Genomic DNA, 23,961 nt, shown 5'->3' on the forward strand with positions numbered 1-23,961 from the left:
ATTTTAAAAAAAGTGCGTACATTGTAAAAAAAATGCGCACATTTTTTAAGGCATTTTAAAAAGTGCGCACATTGTAAAAAAAACGCCAAGTGCCCCGCCGCGACTTGTGCACTGGGGCCTGGCGCCTGACCCCTTACAGTTGCCCGGCAGGTTCCAACTGCGTAAGTTCTTGTTGTTGCGAAGGTTTCTGGCCAGATATGCTACCTGTCAAAATCACAACTAAAATACCAATCAAAACTATATTGTTACAACGAATTAAAACGTTATCCATTAGCATTAATAAACGTGTATTTGTTTCAAAGTTACTGTGACAGCCACGGCCTATTGTCGCCACTGTCGGCTCAACACTGCACCAAACACTGCGCCAAAGACTTCTCTAGAGAATGCCGCAAAGCCGCTAAGAAACAACCTGTATATAGCCAATACGTAGGAAGAAAAAGAACACGAAAGTTACGTCATTTTGGCCAATAAGACATTGTCGGAACTTTTTGAACATGGCTAGGCATTATAGCGGCCATTCTGAGGCCAATTTGCAGCGGGAATCAGACGCCAGCAAAACAAGTGGGGGCGTGGGAATACCACCTGCAAAAGGTTGCATGCCAAGTTTGAAACGAGGCGGACTGAAGCAGGAAAACTCGGGAATTTTACACACAACAATACGGAAAACATTAAATCATCAAATATGATATTATGTAACTGAAGAAAATATTTGGCAAACGAAAGCTAAATCTAAAAACCTATTTATCTATTCGTAAAATAAATTAATGAACTCTAAGATTTGGCTTATAGCAATTAATTAATTTAGGTGCTTAATGTGTTAGTGAACACGTAACAGTCCCCTGATGTCAATGTGGACGTTACGAGCAACGCACAAGCGTGGGTAAAACCTGACAGAACTTGCAAGAGTATCTTTAAACCCGCAGTTGATGATTGAAGGTTGGTTAGCCGCATGTTCGACTTTGCTTTGCTTTCATTCAGAAACTTATTTTGTCGAAAGCCATAAAACTGCCAACTAAATATCGGAAACTACTTTTCTAATATTTTATGGCAATGACGTCATTATGGGGAAACGAGTACTCGACGAGTAGCAGCAAAACTTAATCTCCGGTAGTCAGCATTTGTTCTTCAATCTAGTAATTTTGTTGCCTTAAACAGGTTTTCCTTCCAAAAGTATTTTTGAAAGAACTTTTTTAACTGATGGCATTTACTCTAAAGCAGTGGTTCTCAAACTGGGGTGCGCGGTCCTTTAGGGGTCCGCGAGACAATTTTCTGGGACCGCGAAGCACCTAACAAAAAATCAACACGGCGCTCCTAAAGGAGATAATTTTTTGGGCAATAAAATTTTCAGGCAACTTACTTTTCCAAATTGCACGCTTAAGTCAAATTGTCTATTGTGACGTCATAGTTTTGCGTTGTGCTAGTGTAAACCTGGTCAATATATGGCCCGCGGCTTATTTTCGATAAAATACATAGGCTAAGCGGAAACCAGGGCAAGTTGACAGATCTTGTCAAGACCCCGCCAAATTCGATTTTTAGCCTGTTCTAAATGCTAAAACGGAAATTCGTTTCGCGCTTTGGCGTCTCTTATGTCTTTCTCGTGTGTTTCACGCGATTTTTTTACATCTTTACGAAAAAATAGCGTCCTCTGCTCAGTGGCACTCTCTCCAACAAAAGTTTAACAAACTTAGCCTGATATTTAAAATATATATAAATATTAGGCTAAGTTTGTTAAACTTTGTAACACATCGGTAACTTAAAGCTTTGAAAAGGAAGAAAAAACATATAGGTAAGTTGACGTTTCGTGACCTTCTCCGCGACGTTTCGTGACCTTATTTAAATCCGACTTAAATTGCATATTTTCGCACAACTCCAAACGTAATAACACATTGGTTGATTATTTGTTTTACACCGTCAGAGTATGACGTCATATTGTTTGTATTTTAGATCCTATATTTGACCCGGCCCGCTACAATATTTTGGTTTCTCATGCGGCCCGCGGCTAAAAATAATTGCCCAACCCTGTGCTAGTGGGAACTACGTTTTTACAGCTTGCTGCGCTGCCACTGTGGAAAAAAAATTTGCAGCGGGAGTCAGACGCCAGCAAAACAAGTGGCTTGTTTTGCAGAGCGTGAGAACATCGCCCGCAAAAGGTTGCCTGCCAAGTTTGAAACGAGGCGAACTGAAGCAGGAAAACTCGACACTACTTTTCTAATATTTTATGGCAAATAACGTCATTATGCGGAAACCAGTACTTGACGGTAAATAAATCAAGTCTACGTTGTAAAGATTTGATTCCAGGATGTTTAGCAATGAGGATAACAAACTTTAAATCAATAAAACGCACTTGTAATCAGACAAGTTCATCGTTAGAACAAATAGACGCTCAAACAGTTGTTTTGCATGGTAAATAAACCTTAAAAAGAAACACATCAATTATATGCTGAGAACAAAAAGTTAACTCTCACTCGTGTTTCAAACTTGAATATTGACTTACTAACTGCCGCGTTTCGGTTTAAAGCAGGAGTGGGCAGATATTTTTTCATCAATTGCCGCATAAGAAATATAAAATACTGTGGCGGGCCAGGTCAAACATAGACTGAAGTCGATTAGAAAATTTCGCGCAAAATTTGCGACTTTTAGTTTAAAATGCAAACTTTTAATCAAATTTAGATGGGGACGTGACGCATTGAGCACAGATAAAATATGTGTGCATTCTTTGATATGCTGGGAATAATCGGACTCGAATGTAATACCAATACCGACGTTAATCCAACAGCTCAAGGTTAAACTACGTGAAAGTTTGCACACAACAACTTAAGTGCCTTTTTTGTTTTTTTTACGCTTTAACTTGCCGATGCGTTTCTTGCGATAGAATGGAGCAAAGAGGGTATTAATGGTGAGAAACACAAACATTGCATTGATCAAATTAGATTAACAACATGTTAATTGGCATATTTCAGAGGTTGGAAAACGGTTATACTAATGTACGTATTTTGAAGTCGGAATACTTTCGATCGAAGCGCAAAAAATCCATTGCAAACATTAGGCTAAGTTTGACAAATTTTCGTTAGAAAGAGTGTCACAGTGCAGAGGGCGACGTTGGTCTTGACGCTCGACAACACGTGGAACTTACGAGAAAGACAGAAGAGATTCGCGCGAAACGCGAAAACAATTTCCATTTTAGTCTTTAAAACAAGCTTAACTTGAGTTTGGCGGGTAAATAGATCCGTCCCTGGAAAAATGAATATTTATGTTTCACCAAAACATGTAAAAAGTTGCACAAGTTTGTATTTAAAAAAAATGAGCCGCTGGCCGAATAGCAATGCTTAGCGGACCGTATTTTGCCCAGGTCTGCTTTGGAGCGAACTGAAGGTTGTAGTGAGACGTAGAATGAATTCTAAAGCCCATACAGAAGTGTGTAGCATTTTGTGAAGACCAGACAGTAGTAGAAAGCATTTTATGAACATTTTAAATAAATTTTAAGATATCAGCTTAAGATTGTAGTAAGACTTAGGAATATTAAAGCCCATACAGAAGTAGGAAGCATTTTGTGAACGTTTGAATAACTTTTAAAATAATGGCTGGAGGTTGTAGTTAGGCGTAGAATAAATATCAAATCCAATACTGAAGTAGGTTGCATTTTGAAAGTTTCGAATAAATCTTTATTCATTTATAAAATCTGTTATTGAAAAACGTTCAAAATGCTACCAACTACTGTATGGGCACGATTTTCCTACTGCAATATTTATTGTTTTAGCGTGTAACAACGATTAAAAATATCGCTGCAGGTCGCAAATGGATAAGAGCTAAATTGCCGGCAGCGTTGTATGACTTCCTATGACGCTCTACTGTGCTCAGTGAAGCGTGTAGCTGCTACCGGATGCTTGCTTGTTCAACATTGAGAGCTGTTTTGTTTGCTGACTTAAACTGAATTCAGCAGTGGGCTAGATTCTGCTTGCAGTTGCATTCTGTGTTCAGTGTTCTTCACTTTTGCAGCCTTGAATTAGAATTAAAAGTTAAAGCGCAAAACGTAATTTAAAAGTAAATTTGTAAAAGATGTATTCAATAGTTAAAAACAGCAGAATATTCTAGTAAAGCTAGCGATTTTTCCATTTGAATTGAGATATACTGGTGATGCCTTTTCTGACAAAATATAATGTCTTTAAATTTTTTAATAGTGTGCGATCTTAATTACTGGCTAGAGTATTATGTTGTTGAGGGTCGACATTTATCTTGCAAGGGTCAAAGTTGACTTTCATTATCACGTATGCAGTGCAACATAAACAGTTAAGCGGTCTAAAATGCTAATTAGCTAGTTATCGAAAAGAAGTTGAAGCCATTTCACCAGTGGTTCATAAACTTTTTAAGCCTCATGGCAATGCAACATGTTAATACCTTAAATATGAGTCAACTATTGCAGGAGGCCGCAGGAACTTTTTGGTGCGAAGCAAAAATAGTAGTTCCAAAGTCGTGCGACCCAAATGTTTCACGAGTTGCGTTACATTTAAACGTTTTGCTTATGAATGTTAGTTTGCAGCGTTTCTCAAAACTTTGAGTTTTGCCCATAGTGTAAAAACTGAACAGAAATTGCATTTTAAGCATAACTACATTTATCAATGTCAGGTTTAAGTGCTGCGTCCTCATGCCGCTTGGCTACAAAGAAATCGCTAAAAAGACATAGCATATTAGGAAGCAGAATAGGTTCATTGCTAAGTACAAAGTTTGAATTTGGGAGGTTAATATCGGCAACGATCAATTCCTAGGGGTAGAAAACTCCCTTGACCGCCCAAAGTCAGCGCAACATTTTACTAAGCTCAAGTATGTGATGTTAAAATGAACTTTGACACAGATATTGCGAGACAACGGTGGTGCTGAATGTAAAAAAATGCGCAGGGTTAGATTTATTTTGTTTACCAAAATACGACGTTATTCATAAGTTTTAATACTTTCTTGACGCTAAAGTTTGACTTTTATACTGTTATCGTACAATTACTGCTGAAACTGTTCCCCGTTGTTAGCTGACAACAGCAAATTCAAAATAACATGTTAAATAGTGTTGACAACGTCAAATGGACTTATTAATAAATTTAGTATCTTTCCGCGTTAATACAAATTAAAATCAGTTGGTTTACGTACAAGTGCTTCTGTGTTCAGACGCATCTATGTATAGATTCAAAGCGCAACAAAACATTAAACGAGCTAGCGACCCGCTATTTGCGGATCCCTGGTCTGTTGTACAGTGGAGATTCATGTCACGCACGTATGCTTAAGCGACGCAAGCCTGTTTGTGCTTGTAATTGTAGCGTGTTGCCTTATGGTAAAGTGTTAAATATTTCATCCTTGCTGGACCGGTCTGCTTTATTGATTAAATGTGAAAAGAAACCTTACCTTTATAAAATATTTATTTTGCCATTGCGGTTAATTGTAATTTTAGAAAAGTTACTTTGTAAACAAAAAGTGATAGTACTATGTTGTTACGTCGTTCATTTCTCATAAGTTTTAACGGAAGTATTTGGTGTCATTAAACATTTCTTCTTATTTGAACTGCAACGAACGACAACCAGTCAGGCTAACAATGCAGAATTTTGCTCATTGCCGATCCTCGCGTGAAATGCGTTCATGCGCTACGGATGATCTTTCTGTTGGTTTTGGCCGGCCTTTGTTGACTTAGTAGGTAGTTACGTTGTAGCGGTTTGTCGTCTTTTGTGAGGGCCTCTCGTACTGTTAAGGTTTAGCTCTACGCGCCAAACATGGTTTTAAATTGATATGGGTGGTTTTAGCTTGGGTGCACTATAATACACGGGTTTCTAATGTAAATTGATAATGAAATGCAAAGCCAAAAAGGTCGAGTAGATCGACATCATCTTGATAAAGACGTTTCGATACGAGCTTGTATCATCTTCACTTAATGTGCCTGAGAAGTAAGTCAAGCATCACTTATAAAAGGTGGGACGCAATTGTTATCAGGCTGAGTTTCCACAGGCGGAGCGCATTCATTAGCATCATCAGGTGTTGAAGAGTTACGGCTTATGGGTGTTGAGTTAAGTAATTCTCATGACTGCACAAAACGCGTCCTGGAATTTCCTTAAATCAAAAAGCGTAAAAACTAGTAACATACCAGTCTACCAGATGGTTTAATTTAGGAGTGTGGCGGGCATTACTTAGCACATTCAGATGTTGAACAGTTACAGCGGTGTTGATAAGATGTCAACGATCAAGCTACAGTTTAATCTTGTTATAAACGGCTTAATTTGTTTGCAAGTAAACTATACTGTTTTGGAGGTAGAAACATTATTCGGACAATGTACGGAAAATAAGTTATTCTGTTTTTTATTTGTTTACTGACGTTTTGGCTACCTATCCAGGATGCCTTTATCAGGGATTATGGATAATATAATATGCATAAATTTTAAACTGCCACCGTTTGTCAATGCTGACTAATTCTAGTTGATGCCTGGAATTTTATACCGACATAAATGATAAAGATTGAACTAAGTACAGAAGGGATTCTGGAAATCTGTGTTTAGTATATTCTTTTTATATTTGCAAACAGTTAAATACAAACAACCGTCTAAAATTTATCATTTTTTCTTGATATAGAATTAGAGTGCTCACAAAATAAAATGCTTAAGTCGAGCAGCTTTCTTCACTCGTTTCGTCACTTGATGACGTCATCAAGATGTACGTCACTTCCCCAAATGCCGGAATGCGAGTTTTCACCTCCAGGAGAAAGGTAAGTGAGTAACGAGTAGCTTGACTTACCCGGAAATTATATAATATAAAGAGAAACAGTTAAAACCCCGCCTATTTAAAAATGTCCCTTTTAAACACCGATCCTCGTAAATTTGTAGCCCAATATAAGAATACTCTTACATACATAACTAAAAAAGACATACCGGCTTTAGCTATTCATATGCAAGAGATTCATAAACAAGCGTTCAAAACTAATTTTTTTAAGAGGCACACCAATGTAGCACAAATCAGATTCGTTCCTAATATATTCTGGCACCCTTCAGCATTAGGAATGGCACCCGGGTGCCGCGGTTCCCCGGTTTGAAAGCACTTGTCTATCTGTTATGGAAGAACTAAGCCAAAATATGTTTTTTTAAGGTAAAACAGTGGGCGCCGAGTATAAGACGACCTGGTCTTTACTGCGTATTGGTTCGTCGTCGTAATTATTTTATCACGACCGAATATTGGGCCGTATTTTTAATTGCAGTCGTCCTCTTATTAAATCATTGTAAAAGGTTCCTAAATAGAAGGGAAATTAACCGGCATTTCTACAAGAAGGCGTCTTGTAAAGGTTGCTAAAGAGAACAAATAATTACAAGAGGAGCTAGGTGTTATTATTTTGCCTGGAACAACAATTTATGTAATACGTTAACGCTTGCCAACATAATAAAACGTACAATTAGACGAAGTGCGTTTCCCTTTACAGTGACCTTTCGATGGAGAGGATTATGGAGATTCGGAGTAAGCACCTTTCCCCTACCACCAACCCTGCTTACACAGAACCATTGCTACTAACACAGGTAGGAAGGTTTACTAAAAATAAGTTCTTTCGTTATGTATTTGTTTGTCCAACGTTTCTGCTAACTATTTCAGAAAGCCGTAGGAAATGCCACACATGGTCAACAAGACGCAAAGTAAAATGACACGAAAGTAGGAAAGTTCAATAGTAATTAAATTTTAAACCCGTTATTTGCGGTTTTAAATGTTCACGTTTTACAGACCAACAAACTGTTATTTTGCTTCCTTTAGCTGCTTAAAACTTTCATCTGATTTATATTTCTAGTATGTGTTGATTTCAGCGCTAGAATGCCGTGCGTCTCATCGCTCTCTGAAAAGTGATTTTTTGCAACTTTATAGTTATAAAGGCGTTTGTTCGCTTCGCACTGATTGATACATTTTTGTAATATAGCTTTTTATTAAAAGTAACACCTCTGCAACCTAACACGCAAAATAAACGTGTGTTTTGTTCCTTATTAACAACACCACATTAAGATGTAACTTTGTAACGTAGCTTTATGACGTGACTGCTGTGGCTTAACCTCTAAATTTATTTCTGTAACCCCCAAATGATAAATCCTGATTCCGACCTAGTTTCTAGCATTGAAAGTGTCCTGTTCAAACAAAACTTTCACCCTGAATCGGTTTTTCAAACTTTTACTAAAAGATTTTATAAAATGTTGTAACTTATTCATTACAGCAAGCACAGGTTTGTAACCCCTATGAGTTCGCCAAATGTGCGGACATGGAAAGAGTGTAATTGGGTTGCATCACGGCATTCCTCCGCAATGTTTCGCGCCTTGCGCGTGTTTGGTGGGCGTTGTATGGGCGGGGCGGAACATAAGTGCCAGTAGCTTGCGATGATAAAACATCTAACTTGATGGTTGCGAACCTTTTTCACCTGGCGGGCCTTTTTGCTTTCCCTGAACTAAGACATTAACCTATTTTTATGAAAAACATCAACATTTTTTATATAGTGGTACAATAATCAATTTCAGATTCACACCAGCATTTATCCATACACTTACTGCTAAAAAAACATGGAAATATTTTTTTAATAATCATCTTAACGCAACGTAACGCAACGCAACGTAACGCAACGTAACGCAACGTAACCCAACGCAAAGAAACGCAAAGAAACGCAACGTAACGCAACCCAAGTTAATTTAACGTAACACACAGCAACTCGACACATATATTCTAACGTAACATAACGTACCTAAACGTTTCTTCCATTATATCCAGGGAAAAATGCAGTGGGTTTGGGACAACAAGGGTAAACGTTACCTGGATCTTTTCGGAGGAATCGTAACGGTCAGCGTGGGCCACTGCAACCCCAAGGTCAAAGATGCGCTTCAAGGTCAAATGGACAAGCTGTGGCACACGACCCACACTTATCTCACAACTCCGGTGCACGAATACGCAGAGAAACTGGCAGCGCTATTTCCTGGGGACCTGAAGGTTGGTGGTTCGAATCCCGGGTGATACAATGATGATGTTTTTTAATGTTTAATTTCTTTATAAATTTATGTTTTTTGTCATTTGTCTATTAATTGTCGACAAATTTATTTGAAGTAGGAAAATATTCCTCAAGTAAACAAGTTTGTCATTTTTGTCATAATTTTTACCACCTGTTTTTCAACTGATTTTTTGAATACAATACGCTTCAAAGGAATAACAAAATCATCAATTTAAAAACAAATTAATATTTTTCGTATTCTATAGTCTATACCATTTTTGTCAACTAATTTCTGTGAAATGCAATATGCTCCACAATATTGCTCACAAATAAATCAGTTTTGAACAACTTTTAAAAAATATTCTAAACAATTTACAACTTTTCACAAATGTGTTATTTCTAGGTATGTTTCTTCACAAGCAGCGGGTCTGAAGCGAACGACCTCGCTATGGCCTTGGCTCGTCAGTACACCAAGTCGTTCGACCTTATTTCACTTCGCAACTCTTACCACGGAGCTAGTCCCTACACAAACGGACTGACTGCACACGGGACGTGGAAACACGGATACGCTAACGGGTGAGATTGACATGACCTGTAATGGACGGGTGTGTTACTATTAGTTGCTGGGCAAATTTGCTATGTTAGACTTACAATGTTAAATTTAAACTAACGGGTGAGAAGGACATGACCTGGAATGGACTGGTGTGTCATTATTGGTTGATATAAGCGAATATACTATGTTAAATTTAAACTATCGGGTAAATTGGCATGACCTGTAATGGACAGATGTGTCATAACTGTCGGTGTAGGCGAATTTATATTTTTTTACAACAAACGGGGTTGGAGGGACATGACCTGTAATGGGTGGGTGTGTCATTATTTGTTGTAAGGGCGAATTTACTATGTTAGACTTACAATTTTAAATTTAAACTAATGAGTTATTCGGGACGTGACCTTGAAAAAGGAGGTGTGCCATAATTGACTGTAACTGTCGGTGTAGGCGAATTTACTATGTTAGACTTGCTGTTAGATTTAAACGAACGGGTAAGATTGACATGACCTGTAATGGGCGGGTGTGTCATTATTGGTTGTATCATTATTGGTTGATACAAGCGTATTTACTACGTTAGACTTACTGTTAGATTTAAACGAACGGGTTGGAAGGACATGACCTGCAATGGACTGGTGTGTCATTATTGGTTTGAATGCGGTTTTACTACGGTATGTCAGATTTAAAGGAATGATTGAACTGGGACGCGACCTTAAATCTTCGAGTTTAAAATTTCGTACTGTAAAAGTTGTTAATAGTACCATAAATGTTTGGTATAATTGTGCTTAAAGCAATTGAAGTAGAAGTATGGATAACAAACTAAGTACACAACTAAAAAATAGGCCGAAATCATAGAAATTGCGACGCACCTAATTAAAAGAAAAAAATATTTGTACAAAAAATCATAACAATTTGCTGCAGCTTAGTAACAGATATTTATAATGCGCATGTTGTGAACATGTTGTGAGTAGGTCGGGACATAATATTAAACGGAACAAAAGTGTGATGATGATTGATTTTGTATAAAGGAGTTTCTAAACTTTTATAAAGGACTGGAAAATGATCGTATTTTTTAGATAAGTTACACGATTATTATAATGCTATTTACCGATATAATACTATTTTTAGTAAATTAGCCTAAAATGGTGGATATTTGTTTTAAATAAGCTCATAGATAAACAACGGTAATCGTACTTATATGTACACTATACATTATTTTATTATGTAACCAACCAAATATTTGGCGAACAATTAAACCACAGCGAAATAAATAAAATTCAATTTACTTTCGGTTTCTGGGTGAATGTATCGAATTGATAAAAAGCTTGGCAAATAAACAATCTAGCAACCAACTGAATCATCAATATTCTTTAAATGTCAACCCGTGATGCAGCATATTTCTTTACAATAAGAATAACCTGGGTCAATATATACATTGAGTGGAAAAAATTTTAAAGAAAATTCCTAAATAACACACTGCTGACTTGAAATTACAGAACTGCACTCCTAAAATAGCTTATTGAGCGAATTTATTGTAAATATGACTATGACCGAATACAATGGAATGTTACTTTAATATAGGCTATAGCTGTACAAGAAGCCAACGCGTTAACCCTGTCGCTGTAACTTTGACACCACATGCTGGCTGGGTGTAAGGCCTTTCCAAAGCCCCAACAACCTACTGATGCCGCCTTATACTTAAACTACGGTTAATTTCACTTTCATCAGTTAATCGTCCCTACAAATCTTTTTTGATGATATACTATATGCAACAAACTGTAGTGAGCTTTAAAAAGTAATTGTCGTATAATTCAAATTTCAGCACAATTTTTAAAATTGCATCAAAATAGATTTTAACTAGAGTTTATTTTAATTAGGAAATATTCCGCGGGCTGATAAAATTAATCCCTCGCTGGTCCACGTTTATAACATTTAAAACATAAACGTTTAACATTACAACATTTTTTACAACAGTTCGATCAAATATTTTGGTCCTACATATTTGTTTATTGCACCATAATCTTAAAAAAATGTTAGATATTTCAGTAAAATTATTGAAATAGAATAAAATGCTATTCAAACACTGATTTTAAATACTTGTCCCCAGTTTGAGACTCTATAATATATCCTAATCGAAGCGCTATAAGCATTTCTGGTTATATTGCTAACCTTTTGTTTATAAACACACTTTACTGTCTGATTAAACCCACTTTTTGCCCCCAGGTTCGGAATTCACCACGCCATGAACCCCGACCCCTACCTGGGTCCCTGGGGTGGCTCCGGGTGCCGGGACAGCCTGGTGCAGACCGACCGTCAGTGCGCATGCGCACCGGGGGAGTGCCAAGCCTGTGGGAAGTACTTGGGTCAACTTGATGAACTTCTGGACGCTTCGGTGGGCAAAAGGGTGGCTGGTTTCTTTGCTGAACCTATGCAGGGGGTTGGAGGGGTTGTACAGTACCCCAAGGTGGGTGTTGAAATAGGGCCTTCCTTTGCTGTAAAACGCTACTACACTATATGGCATCACATTGTTAAAGTATTTGTCTAAGTCACGGAAACAAGATCAAACCAATAATACAACTGTTTTAAAATTGATATTGCGATCTTATGAAAAAGCTGTTAAATTTCAAGCTTTAGAAACAAACAATGTTTTAAAAGTATGAAATAATTTAAACAAAATACGTTTTTTTCTAGAATTCCAAAAAAGTTTATCACAGGATATATTGTCCATATATAAATATATATGTTTTTTGATTTAATTTAATTTTTTTAGTTTTATTATTTTTTAATGAAGCAAAAACATGAAATCAGAACAGGGATGTACAGTAATCGAAAGTTGGGCGAAAATGTGGTTGTGTTAGGGAATTCTTTAATAGGACCTAGGGACTATTTTAATAAGACCCGAAAAAATTAAGTAAATAATCAAAAATATATCGACTATTTTTAACCTTTTTTATAGTATTTTGTTTAATCAAATTAAATAAATTTAAAAGAAGTTTCACAGTACCCAAAGGTCGGTAAAAATCTAGTTGTTATGGGAATAGGGAATTCCTTTAGAAAACTCAAATAAAAAAAACACAATAGATATGTAATAAATTAATCAAATATATTTATTGTCCATATATAAATATATATATTTATGTATTTTTATGTGGCCCAAAAAAAAATTTTTTTTTGGACACATGTTGTTTTTGTCCGAATTATTATTATTTTTTTTCAGTCAATTGTTTCGTTGTTCACTTTTGACAAGGAAAAAAACATAGTTGGAACATGAAATTTTCACAACTGGTAAATACCCTCCCAAAGTTGTTTCTAATATAAAATTTTTGTGCACAAGATCTAAGGGGAGGTTTTTAGGGGGGCAAAACTGTCATTTTTTGTTAATTTTGGTTTTCGGCACTTTTCAGAGATAAAAAAATGTAAAAAAAATCTGATATATTTATGGATGATGGATACATAACATATACAATGCTAAGTAACAAAATTTTAAACCTTACCCATGAACTTTTCATCCGGGGGGTCAAAATGCACAACACTTTAGGAAATTTTAATGATATATTTACACTAGAAGGAAATGACATAAAAATCTGAAAATTTCACAAATGTTAGAGAACCATTTAAAGCTGATGTTAAAATAAACATTTTACCTTTTAAAAAAAGGGGAGTAATTTAGGGGGGTAAAATTAAAATTCGGCCGTTTTTGTGTTTAGAGGTGTCTAAAAAACTAAAGAAAACATTGTTAAATAGTTTTCAATTATAAAGACAAATTATAGATTGCTCCTCAGGCCAATTTTGAACTTCAATTTAAAATAATTAACCTATGGGGGAAAACAACTAAACAAAAATATAGAAATTAAAGTGATTTCATTCATAGAATAAAAACTGGAAACAGAGTGGTGTACACTGCCTCCACAATTTTTCATTTCAATCTGCGGCGGTAAAATATGTTGTTTTGTAAAAGCAATAAGTTAATTTACTAAGAGAAGCCTCTTTTTAAAAGGCAAGTCGCACGCGCTTAGTTTCACTGAGACAAGCCACTTCGCACAATGAATGTTGCACGCGCTGGACAAAAAAAGCACTGTAGGCAGCCAGACGCTTCGCGGCCAGAATAAAGCAAGCGATATGAACAAATTCTGCATTGAAAGTTTTCTGCCGCTAGGTTTAGCTGTAAAGAACTAAATCGATTACGTCACACTATTGACTTTTGTCCCCAATGAGAGGCATACAGGGGTGCAAGAAAAAATTGTCAAATATTTTTTAATTATGAAGACAAGTTATAGGTTTGCTTCGCAGCCAAATTTATATTAAGACCACTGGCAATCTATCTTGTAAAAGTGCACCATGTCCAACCTATACCACGCAACTTCGGGCCACATCCGCTTTTGCCTGCTAAAGCACCGAAACTGGAAGCACAACATTGGGAGTATATGGACACTGACAAATAAGACCCGTTTAAAGAATATAGAATAACTAAGGAATGACACCCTGGTAAACTATAGTAGAAATGCGCTGTACCCCCCTGGTATAATATAGTAGAACCGCGCTATACCCCCTGGAAAAATATACAAAAACCGCACACCCTGTCTAGTTTTACTTATTTTTTTTTTAATAAAGTAAAAAAATTGAATCAGAACAGCTTCTGTGGAAAAAGGGTGGCTGGGATCAGTGTTTTTTTTAAGGTGTTTTTTTTTTAATTTCTCCAGCGGTTTCCCAAATTTTGGACTTGCAACTTTTTGGTATTTAAATGAAACACTTGCGGTCTCTTAAAACTACTTCGCGGTCACCCAAACCAAACCTTAAAAAAACCCTGACTGGGATTACCTGAAGGGAGCTTTCCAGAAAACATCACAATATTATATACATATAGGAGGTGCTAACTCACCTTTCCAAACGTATTTAAGCTATATAAGCTGAAATACGTTTGGAATGTTAGTATATAATATATACCTTCACATATATTAAAACAACCGGTTTATTCCCCAGGATTACTTGAAGGGAGCTTTCCAGAAGATCCGTGACCGAGGGGGTCTTTGCATCGCTGATGAGGTCCAGACGGGGTTCGGGCGCACCGGGACCCACACCTGGGGCTTTCAGGCCCACGGGGTCACCCCCGACATCGTCACAATGGCCAAGGGGATCGGGAACGGGTTTCCAATGGCGGCCGTGGTCACCACCCACGAAATAGTGCGGGAATTCACCGGGGTTCTTCACCTTAGCACGTACGCGGGGAATCCCCTCGCTTGCACGGTGGGAAGCAAGGTACTGGATGTAATGGAAGAGGGGAATACCCAGAAACTGTGCCTGGACTTGGGGGCGAAGTTTATTCAGGGACTTTCCCGATTCCGCGACGATTTTGACTTTGTGGGTGACGTGAGGGGTAAGGGGCTCATGTTGGGGCTGGAACTTGTGGCCGACAAGACGTCCCGGACCCCCATGGGTATGAGTGACGTCATGAAGGTGTGGAGTGATATGAAGAGCATGGGGCTTTTGGTGGGTCGCGGTGGGTTAAGGTTGAACACCCTCAGGATGACACCGCCTATGTGCATTGGGGAGGGGGATGTGGACTTTGCTCTTAAAGTGATGAGGAAGGCATTTGAGAACTTTAGGGATTCCAAATAATTGGTTAGAGCTTTAAGTGGGATGACGTTGTTGGTTTACTTGTTAAAAGTTATATAACAGTTTTAAATTGAAAAGTTAGCCCAGTGGTCCCCAACCTATATGCCGCGGCACACTTTGGTGTTTTTCCTAATGTTCCTATTTCGAGTATTTGCGAATCTTTAAGAGATAACTCTTTGCCAACAGTTATATTATCAATCAAATCAACTTGGTAGATTTGAGTAAGACTTTTGAGAACTTAAAGGACAATAAGAGTTTAGGGTTTTTAAATAGGATCACGCTTTTGGTTTTAACCGGAAAGTTAATAAGTTGGGACTCGAATTAAGGGTTACAATCACTTGTTCTCAACTATATTTGGACGTGATGACCTAATCTTTTTATTTTAGGCAAAATCTTTCAATTTCCCCTTAATTTTAATCTACTATGCGCGGTTGAATTGTTAAACATAGCCATGTATTTTAAGACCTTAAGAATTAGATGTATACCCTAGGTATTAAAACATCGGAAAACATTTAGTTGGGGACTTGAAAGAAGAGTTTAAAGTTTGTTTTCTGGGTTAGCGCTGTTTATAAGAGTAACAAATCAATGGTTGGCGACCTTTGCTGTCCGTAAGCTTATCCTTTCCTATATCAAGCTAAATCATTAGATTTCTAGACGTTTTAATGTAAATTATGCGGATAAATTGTGCAATATTGTCTTGGTAATGAGGTTATATTTTTAACAATGGTCGTCGATAACTTTAATATGTCAGGCATAAAGCATCATTCCATATCTTAATTTAATACTCGCAGTAAAACCCTTCACATAATTTATGCTGATTTTAGAATATTTTATTAATTAAATTACACTCGTAAAGCAACTCTACTTATTTCTTTTCTCACCCAATTCTGAAAACAATGCTATTTACAGATTTCTTAAAAACATCGCACTCTGTTGTCTCAATCTGTTGAACCTATTCGTAAATTCCGAAACATTTTTTATATTTATTTTCCAATAGCCCAATGTCGATAATTATAGCCCCCCCCCCCCCCCATGGTGTGAATGACACCATTTTTGTCAAATTTAATAAGAATTTTAAAATACCAAAGATGCCTAATAACGATTTCACACCATTGCCAAAAATTAATGTTAGTAAAATTTAAAAGTAACTTTTAAGATACCATTGCATTTTTCGCTGTTGTAAAACATGATAACTGTAGCGGACAGCAAAATAAGGTAAACTAAACCTCACCTTTTTATGCTGATTTTAGAATATTTTATTCAATAATTTACGCTTGTGACGCAACCACACTTATTCTGATTAACGCCAGCAAAATAATGCTTTTAACAATTTTGTTTAAAAAAATCACATTTCTTTAATTGCATTTTCCGCTGTTTTAAAAGATAGCTGTAGCAACTGTAAACTGCTTTAAAACTGCAAACCGTACCTCACCGCACCTAAAATTACAAAATACGTGTTATGACTAGATCCATACTTTATTACTTGGTTCATATAAAACATATTTGTTCTTTATTAGCGCCTGCAAAAAACTAGCGACATTTCTTGTTAAATTTGTTTCGTTACAACATTTTCTTCTTGCTTATTATTGCCATATAATCCATAGATGACGTAGTGTTATGTTTGCAACAAATATTCGTTCAAAATAATACTATTTTAACCCACCATATCTGTTAAACATTGATGTAATTCACGCAATGATTCCTGGAAGTAAAAGTATTTTGTGTCTTTTGCATTTCAAGTGCCCGTGTTTCTTGTTTACTTGCCTCAACACAAACAACCTTTGCTACTTCAACCCGCAACATTTGTTCCTCCTATCTATTCCCCTATTATTTTATTGGCTGCAGCTAGAAAATTGTTTTCTAAATTCGGGCGTTTATTGAGATTCAGCCAACTTTTCATTGTATTTCGGGGGCGTTGATTTCACAAAGGGGTTATTTTATCATTTTATAGGTTTTTATGATGAGTATGAGATGCTATGTGAGCCTATACGTCGAAAAAAAGTACTTTCCCAAGTGTTAACATTTTTAAGTACGTTTGTATGGGAACTATGATGTCATTAATTAATTAAATTAAAGTTTTAAATTTGTAATGTTCTATAAAAGGATAATTACACCCAAATAATTTTGATCAAGTGTTTTAGGTTTTTTGTTTGAATATTTAACGATTAAAGCCAACAACATAATTCTACTGGCACTCTGGCAGCCATCTTGTCGTTCTGTTTGTGTTTGAACATCAGTACGCCAAATACTTTTAAAGATATCGCTTTGTGCATCATCTCACCAATCAATATGTGCAATTATCTTATTGTGACAAAGCTCACTATAATATTTACATTTGTGTGTGCTTACTTATGAATTTCGAACATCAGTTTGGTTGATTCGTTTTCATATTCCATTTATATTTCTGTTGTTTTAAGACCCTTTAAAAAAGCCTAAATTTGTTATAAGTTCCTGCCGCATTATATTTGACTTTTCTATTAAAAAAACCCAACTGAACATATTAGAAGATCCATTTTGTACAATGCGTTTTTAATGTGATCAAAAAACAAAAATACTGCCACGATGTTAAAAATGGATGTGTCCACATTTCTGTTGACAAATATGCCTTCTTGTCATTATATTAACGCCATCCATGTGCCTCATATTATAGTGTAATAATAAATTCCTCATCAAAAGCAATGGATAAGCTGCGATTGTTCTTGATGCTTTGCTGTGTAAAGGGTTGTTTTAGAAAATGTACCTTTGTATTTAGGGGTTAGCAATTAGTTAATATCAACATGATATTATAGGGGAAAATAAAACGTGTTTCAAGGTTTAAAAACCAACATTAAAATCTAGTACTTTATGAAGAATGTTTCAAAATTTATGTGTTAGAAAAAAAATTAAGATAACTAAAAAAACTCCCTTGAAAAGGCAACTTGAATAGGAACTATTTTTGATTAAGCAGTTGGAAATATTAATTATTCCTCCCAGCGAACCTGAATATATTTTGGAGTATGTAAACCCAGATTTTTGTTTTCCTGCACGTAATGGTGCAAAATAACTTTTAGAGTACTGATGTTATTGTAGGTTCGAGAACAGAAAACAAGGTTGTTCTGTTAAATAAGGTTTTTGTGCAGAATGTTTACTTCTCCCTCCCATTCCCGCCATACTTAACGAAATCATCTTATTAATTAGTAAAATTTGCACTAGACCTTGACGCTGGTCCGCGATCACCCACATCCCATTAACCCAGTGGTTTTCAAACTGGGGTCGCGGTCCTTTTTGGGTCCGCGAGAAAATTTTCTGGGACCGCGAAGCAGCATATAAAGGCACCGCTTTGCGCCAATCGATTTTATTTTTGTAATGTAGCATTTGTTTTAAAAAATTAACACCTCTTCAAACAAAAACTTGACTAAATGAACGAACTGTGTAATGTTCTTAGGGTGACTTCTGTGTGACGTCATGTTTATATGTAACTTTGTGATGTCATCTCTAAAACATTATTGTTCCCAAACCACCAATCCTGTATTGGCTTTGTTATGAAGTTGCAATTTCTGATTTTATTTTAAGTTATATTTTTAATTATTTTATTTTTGTTTAGGGAGAAGCAAACTCCACATTTGTGCGATCAAGGATTGTAAGGAGCTTCTTAACTTATACTTTTCGTTTAAGATTAAACTAACTACTGAAGTTCGAATGTCATATCATAAATATATTTCGCTACTAAATGCATCATCAGAATTTCAATTTGAGTGAATCAGTTTTATTGATTTATCATATAACATCAAAACAAACTGATTTTCGGTTTACCAATCTTTATCATTAATATGAAACCATCGTTAAAATGAGCCAGTGATGCCTTAAAAATTGCCTTCCATTCTCCGTTAGCAAAACAAGTGTTGACCTACAGAACTGTAAGCAATTTCACCCGTTACATGTACACATACCCATTGCTTCCGTTGTTCACGATGACGCAACTTTACTCATTGAAGCGTAGAGCTAGCACCGGATGTTTAACGTTGTTACGATAAAGCAGGGGTTCCTAAAGGGTCCATGGACCCTTTGGGGTACGTGAACTAGTTTTAGGGGGTTCAAGAACGTCTATTTGAAATGCTACTGTATTTTGGAAAGTAACCATTTTTTTTAAGAAAAAAGTTTAATTAAATAGAAAATGTTTTGCACTGAATGTATTGAGACTCTATTTCACTTCACAATTTTTGGGCCAAAAACTGGAAATTTCTGAATTCTTTGTATTGTTACGTCAATCAATGACGTCATCTCTAAAAAAATCGGCCTGCCCTAGTCCACGCGAAGCAAGAATTTTTTCGGCGGTAAAAAAAGTTTAGGAGCCCCTGCGATAAAGAGATGTCTATTTACAATTCAGCATTTGCAACAACGACGCATATCTGTTTGTGCTTGTAATTATAGCGTATTCGCCTTATGGTAAAAAAATTTCCTTCCCTGCCCGGTCAGGCAAACCCAGAAGGTATTTAATGCAGCTATTTCCCAAGGCGGTCGCTCTTATAAACTTTGATACGGCTGCTGGAAAAACGAGAACTGGACACAACGATAGGAACGCCATACTTGCGAGACGTGTTTTACTGCGCTGTAAGCTGTTTCATTGAAAGCTGAGTTATGCTGATTTTTTCGAATGTACAATAAATTTATAAGCGACCTGACAATATGCACATTGAAATGCAATGACAGTTTGGTTTAGTTTCGATTTTTTGGAGTTAGTTAGTTAGTACGGTGGCCAATGTCCTCCTGTGGAAATATAGACATTTAAAAGCAAATATGAAAAACCTAATATCAATATTTCCTTAGGGTTTTACTGTGAGGTGCCATCAAGAATAACACAGATAAAATCAAATAAATAAAATTCAATTTACTTTCGGTTTCTGGGTGAATGTATCGGATTCATAAAAAGCTTGGCAAATAAAGAACCTAGCAACCAATAGAATCATCAATATTCTTTAAATGTCAAACCGTGATGCAGCATATTTTTATTACAATAAGAATAACCTCAGTCAATAGATAAAATGAGTGGACAAAATTTTAAAGCAAATAGGTATTTAAAAATACAGAAATCACACGACCATAATAACACTGTTTTTTTCTAGTTATCTTAATAAAAAATATCACATTTTATTAAGTAAAAAAAATACTTTTTAAGCATCTCTATTTATTTTTGGTTCGCACCGTTACATTTATTTATACAATATTTCAGACTAAAGGCAATTCAGCTCTTGAATTGTTTATTAGACAGCCAGATTAGTACTTGTTATTTAAACATTTCAAGGGCTGTGAACCTACTTACATGGCTTATTCTTAAAACTTTTTTTATGCGTAAGTTGGCCTTGTCCTATTTTTTTTTTTTTTTTTTTTGAAATATCTAACCGCATTTAAAGCCGCGTTGCTGAGTCAAGCGTCAGTCACATGTCGTAATAGATTATTTGTAAAATGTCATTCGTTTAAGTTACGTATTTATGTTCATTATATCTAATCTTGCAACTGCTATAAGTTTGGATGTGTCTTAGCATTTGGCACCATTTAAAAACCCTTTTTGGTCTACGGCAATTTGCACCAAGTAGTTAACTGTAATGACACAATACTTTAGATTAAACCAGCACACATAAAAAAACAACCTTTACTTGTGAACTGCAATCCGTACACCAGAAACTCTATTAGGAAGCTCACCAACAGAGCAAAAAAATTGGAATCATTTTTCTTTAAAACGTTCTTCATGTCAATTTTTAAACGTTCTTGAAAGTTCACCAACCTAAAGTGGATTTGTTTATTTTTGTAAAATCAATTGCATCTATTCTTGTAAATTCGTTTTGCTTTACTTATTAATATTCTAATAAAATACCACCCGCGGAAAACACTTTAAAATTAAAGATAGATATTTGATTGACAGGAAGAATTGAATACTTATACGGAAGGGTTGGAATTTGCAAGTATTTCATGACCACATGTCTCGGTGAGTTTACCAGAAAAACAACTAAGAGTTAAATGCAAATCGCCCGTCTAAATCACTGTAACCCATAAAAACAATTGGAATTACTGGCACCCCAGTTCGGCAAACAACCAGCGGTCTGAAATCACGATTCCTGGGCGCAAGAAAACGGCATTAGACCAAATCTAAAGCCAACCAGTTCATAGGAACGCTCGATTTTTCCGATTTTTTTGCCCAAACCTCTTTCGTTTCGCCGAAGGATTTATGGATTTTTCCGAAATTTGACAAAAGAGCTGATATTTGCCCGATGTTGGGTGATTCATGGTGGCATTTGTGCTTGTTTACCTTGTGGACTATTGTGTTGTTATATTCCGCCTACTCAGGTCATTATAGGGCGGAAAACAATTTTATACGATTTGGGAGCAGGAAATCCGGTCAAAATCATAAAAAACATTAAATAATCTTGGTTCTATTTGAATAAGAAACTGTAGATTTCAAACATTAATTTTGCAGTACAACAAAATATATAAGTTTAAACTCTTAGGCTGTAATCTCAAAACAAGGGTTTTAATGCGTTTCTTGCTATTTGGCTTGACTTGAATAAATATTTAAATTTATTTATTTATTTTTTTTTTTAAATATATAATACACTAATTATAAAATAGAACAGCTATAACAATACAATCAATAAATTGGTAAATTCAGTTGACTGGACTAAAATTGGACACAAGACTAAATAAGTAGGAATAAATATAACCTCTGATGCTAAAAGCGATTTCAATCTGCGTATGAAAAAAATTAGTCATCGTTAACGAGTGAAATATTTACCGAACGACAAACAGACCAAGTAAAACCCACGCGTTTCGAATTGAGAATTTCGCCGTATCCGAGCTGGCACCGATACTGGTTCCTGTCCGTAGGATCGGTTTGACATTTAAGCTTTATTTAGTTTCTGGAAATAAATCGATGAAAACGCAACCAAAACAATGACCAAGACTGCCTTCGCCCAGAAACGAAAGTAAACAAGGTTGTATATATAAAAGCAAGCGGAATTCTACCGGTTGGTATTTTTAGGACAGATCCTGAATAGAAAGAAGCAATTTTAAGTGGGTTCTAAATTCAACTGAAAATATTGTTTTTTTGAAAATTAAAGCAGTTTTTTAAAACTAGGATACTGGTAATTGATATTCAGGATTTGTAAGGAATGGAAAATAATAAACTTTTTTTTTATTTTGCTCGTCGAATCTGAGAATTTTGTAGTTTTATTTTTAATTCAAGTTTTTAGTGATCTATGTGAAATATAGAGTCCTAAATTTTATTTTTTTATCAATCTGGAAGCATGTATGGGTTTGGCAATGGCTTATGCTGCACCTGAAAATATTACCGACTATCTGCGCGTTAGTTATCTCGAAAACAAAAAGCGTTTTTAGGATTGATTGTTATATGACGTCACTTTGCGACGTCATTCCCAAAAACATTAAAATTCAAAATTTCTTAGGTCTTCGGTATATGTGCAGTGACGAACGGGTATATATTTGTTGTCAGGAACCTAAAATCGCGTCTTAACACTTTAAGGCCAATCTTGGAAATAAAAGCTAATAGTCGGAAAGGTCTAAAAAGTAATAGAACTTAAACGGCTAGAGCAGGTGCCAACACCTAGATATATGCGGCTCTTACGGTCATGTTGTATTTATGTTTTGTTAAAAATGATTGCCGGTTCAGACTCAGATTGTTTGCCTTAAGGTCATTGTATTTAACACTTCTGAAACAAGTAAACGTTTTGTTGCGCTTAGTGCGATTGCTTTGTTGAGTGAGTATGAATAGAGTTGTAGTTTCGTTCCATGTGGGTAAGGTGTGGCTCTTTGCGGTTAACCAAGTAACAAATGCGGTTCTTGGTAACTGATTGCTTAGTCACCCCTGGGCTAGAATAAAGTCTGAAGGTCGTTTTACCTAATCCCAAGCGCCGCCCCTAACTTCACCACTAACTCTTCCAATAATTTCAAACTAAATTGTACCCCTCCCATAAACCTCCCCAATCCCTAAACAACGGCAAGCATTCCGGTGCCAAAATAGCGGCGCTCAAACGTCCAACACAAAACTCCCAATGCTACAAAGGCGGAATCCACCGCCCAATACCGTCCCCTACTGTTTTAAGTGTTATTTGGACAATTTAGATTTCGACAAATTCATGACTTATTCCCATAGAAATCTTATTCCGAATATTATGTAATATTAGTCGCATTGACCACAGCATACGGCCTAATTATCCGCACACGTTTAAGTTTTCTTTGGACGATATTAGTTCATATTCCGTCGTATTTCTCACTATGTATTTACTTTTATTATGATGTTGGTCTTAATACTATTTAGACAATTCCGCATTTAAGATTATTGTGTTATCTAGTTCATATTGTGTTTCCCCTCAAAAATATGTAATCAAGCAAACCATATGTTCAATCAACTTCGGAGCATAATTGCTGGAGGTTGAACTTATTCATCCGAGTCCATACAGAAGTAGGGAGCATTTTGAACGCTTCAAATGAAAATGACTAAAGATTTATTCGAAACGTTCGAAATACTACCTACTCCTGTATGGGTTTTGACATTCTTATCATATCAATAGTTTATGGATTTAATTTTTTTCCTTAAAAAAAAAAAAAATTAAAAAAAAAAATAAAAAAAAAAAAATGAGCTAAACGTAGTTTTAAGGTGATTGACAGTTTTTCACTAACCGGATTTATTTGCTCCAAAAAAAAACTTAGAATAACTCGCTTCACGTCGGCGTGGATTCCCTCGCGCGTTTATTTGCCATTGTTCTCAATTCGGGAACCTCTGTTGATTTGTGACGTCACAGAAAGAAACTGGCTCGCAGCGATCAATTATTAACCGAGA

At 36.0% G+C, this 23,961-nt stretch overlaps 1 protein-coding gene across 1 annotated transcript; it reads left to right on the top strand.

Annotated features, from left to right (window-relative positions):
- Positions 1–6,605: 6,605 nt before the first annotated feature.
- Positions 6,606–17,764, top strand: LOC146158019 (alanine--glyoxylate aminotransferase 2, mitochondrial-like). The gene is made up of 6 exons (XM_083385832.1): positions 6,606–6,733; positions 7,439–7,532; positions 8,755–8,970; positions 9,372–9,544; positions 11,742–11,982; positions 14,499–17,764. Exons 1-6 carry the CDS (start codon positions 6,624–6,626, stop codon positions 15,132–15,134), a joined length of 1,470 nt encoding a protein of 489 aa, XP_083241958.1. The 5' UTR covers positions 6,606–6,623; the 3' UTR covers positions 15,135–17,764.
- The last annotated feature ends 6,197 nt before the right edge of the window (positions 17,765–23,961 follow it).

This window comes from Ascidiella aspersa, chromosome 3, assembly GCF_963924565.1.
Source record: "Ascidiella aspersa chromosome 3, kaAscAspe10.2, whole genome shotgun sequence".
Classification (NCBI taxonomy): domain Eukaryota; kingdom Metazoa; phylum Chordata; class Ascidiacea; order Phlebobranchia; family Ascidiidae; genus Ascidiella; species Ascidiella aspersa.

Bases quoted from the DNA above. Each gene is read 5' to 3' on its own strand.
- LOC146158019 (XM_083385832.1), top strand. From the start codon at position 6,624: ATGCTTAAGTCGAGCAGCTTTCTTCACTCGTTTCGTCACTTGATGACG. The intron at 6,734-7,438 runs GTAAGTGAGTAA...TTCCCTTTACAG, and splicing joins TTTTCACCTCCAGGAGAAAG to TGACCTTTCGATGGAGAGGA. The intron at 7,533-8,754 runs GTAGGAAGGTTT...CATTATATCCAG, and splicing joins AACCATTGCTACTAACACAG to GGAAAAATGCAGTGGGTTTG.